The following is an 8,268-nucleotide window of genomic DNA, read 5'->3' as shown; positions in this document are numbered from 1 at the left end:
CTGAAATCCCACTTCTACCAGGAATAACTTTAATCCTGTTCTTTGCTTCAGAGACAGTGCGTCCCATTCTTGATTCTAACAAGCAATTTAGAGAAAGAGTAGGCTTTCAACAGGAAAAAAATTGGGGAGCAGTTCTGAAGTGCTAGCAAAGCAAACTACTTTTCATCAGCTAGTACATGGTGTTGTCTCTTTGTGGTAGCAGCATCTCCAGCCTCCTGCCAAATTTGTGCAAAAGTGGAGACCACTGCCTCATGCAGGAGCAGGTTTGACTCCTGCCTCTAGAAGACAGGTGCTCGCAGGTTCCATGAGTTTCACTCCAAGTATCAGGCAGAATCTGCTGCCTTGGAGAAGCAGTGATCAGCAAACTGATCAGTGGTAACTTCAGTTCACATGAAGCGTGGGCTTCTGCTGAATTATTGCAGTCAGAAAAGCAATGGTTTTGCTTCCAGTGCCTCCAGCGCTCTGCGAAGGCAGGAGTCCCTGATCTCCACAGGCACCTGCGCCCAGCCTGCATCTCTCCCAAGTCAGCAAGTCCTGCAGAGACTTGAGTCTTGATGCCTTCCTTACAACACTGGCACAAAGTCTGAAAAGGTCTGGTTTTTACAGGTAAAACTACTCTTGGCTCAATTTCAGATTTCTGACCTGAGGTGTAACAGCAGAATGAGTCAAAATTAAACTCAACTGAAACAATGGGAGCTCTTTGTCAAGGCTGAGGGCTACAGGCACAGCAGGTCCCAGAGCTGAATAAGGAGATGAAAACATAAAGCCCCACTGAGAGCACTGGCACGAGGAGCTGGCACACAAAAGTAAAGCATGAGGCAAATACAGAGTAGACCCAAATTGTTTTGACTGAAGTGTGCATCAAAAACTACTGAAATGGCTATGAATCAATCTCATTTACATGATAAAAGGCTGTCATCTTACCAAATCATTTGCTTAAAGAAAAAAGAAGATCAAACTGTTTGACAACAAATGGCAATACATTAGAATAGACACCAATGGAAAGTGGGTTACCCACATTTTCTGCTTTAAGAGGTGCAGGGGCCTTGCAGTAATAGGTCAAAAATCGAGCCACTTCCTCCCGTAAACTGAGAAAGACACAAAAGCAAATATTGATTCAGCTTATTCCCCAGGTCCACATCTCAGGAAAACAAAGCCAGGGCACAGTAAAGTCTGCTGAAAATAGCTAGAAAACAGGACCTCTCAGGCCCATGCCACAGACATGACTTTTACACATGGCAAAGGTGTCACAGGTAACATCTATAATGGTGCATACATTTCTCATGAGCTTTAATCGAGGCACAGAAGGATTAAAGTCCCCAAGTGTTCACTATGTTTCAAAGAACTGTTTTGAGTTACCTAATTTGTTAATATAAACAGTGCTTTTAAAACTGTGTTTGCTTTAGAAAATTTGCATCTTCTCTCGCGTAAAAGGATTTTTGAATTGATGAACAGGTAGGGCAGCTAATTTACAGTTTTGCAGATGATTAAATGATCTAGAAAAGTTTTAACTAATGGGTGTAGCAGAAGCAGTTTGTATACATCCATGTCAGACAAGGAGTCAAAAAGAGAAGCGTCAGAAAGAGTCAGAAAAGAGAAAACTTACAACATATGTCCCTTCCAGTCGGGATACTGAAGCAGCGGAGGCTCCATCAGATTCATATCGGTCTGTGTCAGCTGGGAGCAATGACAAGAACCATTAAAAGCACAATCACTGATATCGGAAGCATGGAGATAGACGGGATCCATGTACAGGTACAAACCTGCATAGACACACACACACGCAACTTCAACGGTTGTAAAACTGGACTGAGAAAGCCACTGACCGTCAAAACTAATGCAGCTTGGAGAAGCAAGGACCAGCAAACTGATCAGTGATAACTTCAGGTTATGTGAAGTACAGGCTTCTGCTAAGTAATTGCAGCCAAAACTTCGCTGCACAGAGATCTACAAAAAGGACGCAGACCAGTACACGATGCCCATAACCAAGATGCCTGCAGATGACTTTCTCAGCAAACAGAGCAACACAGAGAGTCCCATGAGTGTTTTGCCCAAGCTCTGAGGACAACAGCTTTCAGCTGGAAATTAAGTCCAATTGTGAAATCTCAGGTCTAGACCATCAGAAAGAGATAGAAAGGATTTTGAATCACAGTCAGATCCATATTTTCTTTAATAAACTTCCAATATATTATTTTTTTAACAAATTCTAGCTTTCATTCATGTCTCACTTCCAAGTTCCTGCAGCTCCTTCAGATCTGTAATTCTGATAAGTTTTGGTAAGTGTTAAAGCGTAATGGGAGCTTGCAAAAGACAGGAAAAAAATGAAATTATCTTGATAATTCTTCCCCGGGACAAGCACAATAAGTTCCTTATTAGGAGTTCATTCTGATTTCAAAGACAGATTCACCTGAACTGTGGAGGCCTTGTTAATGTTTATATTTAGATAAAGTATGCACACTGCTTATATCTGAATATTTTCAAGGTTTTAAATATCAGGGTTTCACAGGATCCAGTTCTATGAAGTTGCAAGGGAAAGCACAGTGGTGATACGGGCAGAGAGAAAAGGACATCTTACATAAACAAAAAGGGAATAAACAAATATTATGTACAATGTACCTTCCAAATATTTAATGGCAACCAAATCTATGAGTTAATATTAAAAAAGGTGAGGGTGGGGTGACACGACAAGTAGGTGATAGTGCAAGGGAGGACGGAAATTCAACATGCAGTGTGAAAGTTTCTCCCACAATAACAAAACCACAACATTCTGTATTGGTGTTTTAATCACTGGTGCCAAGCTCTGGAGTCTAAAGACACTGTCCTTACCCCATGCAGAATTACAACCTGATATTATAGGATTAAAGTTCCTTTATTCAGCTGTAGATGTTCTTGAAGCCTATGTAGCACAAAACTGTGCCTCCTTAGATCTCTCTCCTAAACTTACCTAGAGAATGCAACATAAAACATATCAGCAGACTTGGCCAAAACTGACTATGCAATAACAAAGAGAAGAACCCTTAAAGGTAATGCGTCAAGGGCTAAGAAAAACAGATGGGCCAGCTGAACGGAAGACCATCTGAATCTCACGCCACAAAATAGTCTGTAATTTAAGGGTCAAAAGTTGAAGACAGTAATTTGATACATTACTTTATTCAGTGGAAACAGTAAGTATTTATTCTCCCAAATAGCGACAAATTATTTGCCTACAATCCCAGCTGGTGCTGCATTCAGTGAATCCGTACTGTAACTCCAGGCTGAGATGACTGAGAAGCTGGCAACAATATCTTTGTTCAGCTTGTTGCCACAAGCATGATTCCTTGTCTCACTATAGCCAACGAAGTCTTAACTCATTTTCATAATAAGGCTAATTAAGATGCAGCTGACTACCGTCTCCCTCTGCACTACTTACTGCAGGCTCGGTGTTAGTTTTAAGGGGAAAGGACAGTGAAGGAAGGAAGGTACCACCTACGCAGCCTAGAAGGCACCTTTTTTGTGCAGGCAGCAGCTCTGCCTTACCTGTTCTTCTAGCTGGAAGGCGGAGTGGTGGGGTAGCGTCCCCCCGAGTCAGTGGAGTGGCAGCCAGAAATAAAACAAGGAACATTTTGAGGGTGGGAATTGGTGGAATGGGAGCAACCACGAACTTCAAACCACAGAGGCCGACTGTCCGACCCTGAGCCACCTTCCCTCCCCGCAGACAGCTTCAGGTAGGAGAAACAGTCACCTGCCCGCCTCGCAGGCTGCACCGGGGCAGTGATTTTAACAGAAATCAAGAAACATTCCCCTACAGCACGGTTCTGTTGTTTTCTTTTGACTACTTCTACTTTTTGAGTTGTGCCATGTGTTTCATGCCTCTCCCTGGTGCAACTGAACAAAGTGAGCAGGTAGCAGCTGACCCACTCTGATTTCTAAAGATTTCAAGAGCTGCCACCCTTGCACATTTGGGGTAAGTTCAGAAGCGGGTGTCCAAATCGTGTGACTTTATAAGGGATAGATGCGAAGAACCTTAAAATTAAACAGAGTTTAAAACTAAATTCAAAACCTCTGTATTAAATCAACTCCTGTCAGCAGGAGAAAATAAAATGCATCTTATTTTCATTTAGTTTTCTGAGCCAAGCACATCCCCAAAGGAAAACCCATCATGAAGAGGAACAGAAAAACACCCTTGTTCCTATCCTCCTGGAAAAATAACATAAATAAATGTACAAATAGCTGGATTCGAAAGTGACTTCCAACACATAAAAAAATCATGACGAAGAACTTTACCAGAGAAACCTGAGCAACAGCAATAACTCTGGGAAAGCACAAGCACTGAGGAGGAACTACACAGCAAATTCAGTGTATCTTTTTGGAATAGGACTTACCCGCTTAGACATCAGGTCAAAGCAGAGTTTATTCTCACTGGTGCCAAAGTTTATTATACCCTAAAAAAAGGAAATAATTTATTTTTATAGACACAAAAAATATGTGCATACATCACCTTAGTTATCACTTCACTAAATTGCCTCCAAAAAGCTTACCAAGGAAAAGTCAAAAAGCAGTTCACATAAACTTCACCATATATAACTTGAGACATGTATCTGTATGTGTGTGTGTTTACATATATATCCCAGGCACTCAGCTGCTTAGTCAATAAACTGTAAGTGAGTATGTACGAAAGGTTTATACTTCTTTACAGAATATGTTTAACTTAATCTTGAACTCACTCACTGGTATATATCTAACCACAAAAGAAACCCTGAAACAGTGCTGAGAAAACCAAGGCTTACCCCTCTGTAGCAGTTTTAAACAAGGTTTTGGATACATCTCTTTATCTAAAAGCATTTGTTTACCAGTCATTATCATTCCCCTCCACTGATTTGCTCAGAAACCACATAAATACATAGTCGTGAAAAGTGGTTAAAACACTAAATTTTCCCCTCTGGAGAGATGACCATACAGTTCCAGGTTTAGGATTTAGCCCTGCTTATATAGGACTACATTAGATCTTGAAGAGTTCAAATCACTAGCACGTTTTCGTTATTGGAAGAGGTTGGGTAAATAAATTTTTAAAAATGCAAAAGGAAATCTAAGCAACTGTACCTTTATGTTATTAAAGTACAAGTCCAATTTTAGGTATTTGTTTAAAAAGCTACCTCCTACATCGACAGCAGTTGGTAGAAGAGGCAGTTTGTGCCTCATAATGCACCTTGTATCAAAAACTTCACTGTGTTTTTTTACCTTAAAAATTTAGTTTTCACCTCCCAACACAGTGTGACTAAAGTCAGGGCTAACAATAAAACATTTTTAAAATTTCAAGTAGTTCTGTATCTGTATGCGAGACCTATTTAAAAGTAATCCACACATAAATCCTTATTTATATTTACTACACTTGTTACACTAATAATTTGGCCTGAAGTATTAACACTCAGCCTTTGTGCCACAAGGGGGGTATGATGAGCTACTTACAACTGAGCAGTCGAGCGTAAACAGGAGAAAAAGTGCTGAGCCTTAGTTAAAAGTAACTTAAAAAAAAAAAAAGGTCTACTACTTAGTTGTTTTACCTCCTGCACCCATCACCTGCAATAACCAGATATAATCAGGTAATCAGAGATGATCTTCAGTGGGCAACAGAGGTGACGAGGAAAGGAGGAACAGGAGCTCTGTTTGTTCCTGCAGATTTCTCACGTCTTTCAAGGTCTACTACTGCTATTACTTCCCTCACAGGGAAATCAGAGCGTGCAAATCTGAGCTGAACCCGGAGTTCATCTTTGACAGACAGATGATCTGCAAAGATCCTTTTTATTTCTCTTCCTCAAACGAATAGCTTGGCCCGACGTGTATTAGTGAGATCAAAAAAAAACCCCATACTTTTAGCATATCTGTCGGCAAACCTCTAAGAATTTTTTTTTTTTTTTCTAGCAAGAAAGCCAGGAAAACACTTTGAGGTTCTCACTCACATTGGGGTTCTTGTCTTCATCATACTTGTCAGCATGATAAGCTTTGTACCCTTCCTCAGTGGAGCCACGGAAAATGTTGGCAATGTTGCCGCGAGCAGAGAGGTAGGGGCTTCTCTGGAAGTCGCTGGGGTTACAGAAGCCGTGCACGTCAACCCTTCTCTCGGTAAGCGGCCGAGCCCTCATCTCTTGCAGGTCGCCCCCTCCTCCTCCCATTCCCACAATTTCAGACAGTGCCTGGCTGAAGTCCAAGCCCCGAGGCATCGCAACGGAGGACGAGGAGCCGCTATGGCTCTGCTTTAGGATGCTGAGCATCTGAGCAAAGACATTGAACATGCGAAACTCATGCTCCCGCTCCAGTTCAAACCGGCGCTGCTCCAGTTGCATCCGACGCTCCTCCACATCCAAATCTCGCTGAAATCGACGTTCTTCCATCTGTAAAAAGCGCTCTTCCATGGCCCGCTGAGATGTCAGGGTCTTCAGCAAGAGATCATCGAGAGGGTCCTTCACGCGCTGGCCTTTCCGCTTTTTTCTCAGCCGATGCAAGGCGGAGAAGCCAGGCCGGGGAACCACGTTCTGGATCCGTGACGAGTTGGCCATGTTGGGCTCACTGAAACCTGTGAATACGTAAAACCAAGGAAGAAAAATTAAACGTGCAGCAAGTAAAGCGGCATGGACGCGCTTTGTTGCCTTCCCCTGCCCCTCCTAGAAAACACCCTTCGATCTACTGTAGGGTTTTATAGGAAAACCAAAGCAAAACCTGTCAGGTACATCTTGAAGTTTGCGAGTGTTTTTGAAGTTTGTTTTAAATTTCACACATCGGGCACCCCATTATGCTGCCAGCCCCAGTCCCATATGTGGCCTCTGAATTAACCTGAATGATCACCAGTTTCCTCCACTGGACTAACCACTACAGCAAAGAGGACATAGCATTTTTTCCTGATCTCAGACATTAACCTCACACTGGTTACTGTCTCTCTCCTTCCCCATCGTGCCGTGCTTTTCCATCAGCCTGCCCTAGACTGTCTTGGAATCCCCAGGTTTTCCAGACCGTACCCTTCCTGGCAGCCAAGCAATGGCCAACTGCGGTTTCAGTGCAGGAACCTCATCTCCTCTAAACAGATCCGCTGTTTCTGCCAGTGACTTTCAAAAACACCTTCTTTCCAAGTGCTAATGAGCAGCCTAGGAAGCCAGGCAATGATTACTCCTAAGTATTTGTAATTGTTGAGTGTCCTAAAAGATTAGATCCGGAAAATATTTTAAAAGAACGCAAGGAAAGTTTCACCTGCAGGTTTATAGTGTAGCCATGGCAGAAGAGGGTCTCCTGATACAATTCAGCATGAGGACGGCAGACAGCCCTGGTGGTGTTCAAATGATACCAAAAAGCATGCAATTTTTTTTTTTTTTCAGTAAGATAAGTACCGTCAGCATTGTATGCAGAAATCTAGCACAAATGCCTAGCCCGGCTTATGGCAGACATGCCAGCCCTTTGGATTTCATACACACTATTTAGCCTAGCGCGGTTATTTTAGGTTTTATTTACCTGCTGCAAGATACGTTTCGGGAATGGCCAGAAGACTATGAATGCGGATACCAGCCTTCTACTTTAAAGCTTTTTGGGACGTGGAAAAATAAGGATCCAAACGTCAGTGCGAAAACCAGGTGTCTATCTCTGCACCAGAAAAAAAAATCTCTCTTTCTGGGAAACCGGGCAGAAACCTTATGCTGGAATGTAAAAGGCTATCCCTACCTGAAGGTGAAACACTGGTTTCAATGGGAATCTCCACCCTGGAGATGGGAGAGTCGTTCTGGGCCCTCTCCAAGAAGGCTCTCTCCATCTCATGTTCTTCAGGGGAGCCCTGCTGGTAAGACATGGATGGTGGGGGCTCTGGGGTCAAGCAGTGTTCATCAGAGTTCACCTCCTCACATTTGATTTCCATCAGTTCAGGGTGCTGGGAGTGTCCAAAGGGCAGGGCCGAGGAGGCGAACTGGTGGTGGTAGCTCTCCACCATGCTGCCCTGCAGCACCTGCTGAGCCATCATGCTGCCGCCCAGGGAGCCGTAGGCCAGGGCGGGCCGGCTGGTCAGCACCCGGTCCATCACCTCGTAGAACTTCCAGGTCCGGCCGCCCCGCGGGGCCTTGCTGTTGTCCTTGATCCGCCGGTACTCCAGCTTCATCTTCTTGATCTTCTCCCGGCACTGGTCGCCCGTCCGGTGGATGCCCTTCTCCCGCAGCACCTCGGCGATGCGGTTGAAGACGTGCTGGTTGCGCAGGCAGCTCTCCAGCTCCACCTGCACCGACTCGTCGGCCCAGAGCTGCAGCAGCTCCACCACCT

The 8,268-nt window shown here is 43.8% G+C and overlaps 1 protein-coding gene across 1 annotated transcript in view; it reads right to left on the bottom strand.

Moving 5' to 3' along the window:
* The window catches only part of LOC104134098 (1-aminocyclopropane-1-carboxylate synthase-like protein 1), a 52,424-nt gene that overhangs the window by 6,157 nt on the left and 37,999 nt on the right, over positions 1 to 8,268 (bottom strand). The window contains exons 2-7 of the mRNA XM_035902943.1: positions 7,684 to 8,266; positions 5,937 to 6,550; positions 4,362 to 4,421; positions 3,517 to 3,528; positions 1,607 to 1,677; positions 1,019 to 1,088 (exon numbers count right to left, since the gene is read on the bottom strand). Of these exons, the coding sequence (XP_035758836.1) occupies positions 1,019 to 1,088; positions 1,607 to 1,677; positions 3,517 to 3,528; positions 4,362 to 4,421; positions 5,937 to 6,550; positions 7,684 to 8,266 (1,410 nt within the window). The remainder of the gene's footprint in view (positions 1 to 1,018; positions 1,089 to 1,606; positions 1,678 to 3,516; positions 3,529 to 4,361; positions 4,422 to 5,936; positions 6,551 to 7,683; positions 8,267 to 8,268) is intronic.

This window comes from Egretta garzetta, unplaced genomic scaffold (genome assembly GCF_000687185.1).
Source record: "Egretta garzetta isolate BGI_Z169 unplaced genomic scaffold, ASM68718v1 scaffold329, whole genome shotgun sequence".
NCBI classification, from domain to species: Eukaryota; Metazoa; Chordata; class Aves; order Pelecaniformes; family Ardeidae; genus Egretta; species Egretta garzetta.
The sequence above is the reverse complement of the archived record's forward strand: the minus strand, read 5'-3'. Positions and strand labels throughout refer to the sequence as shown.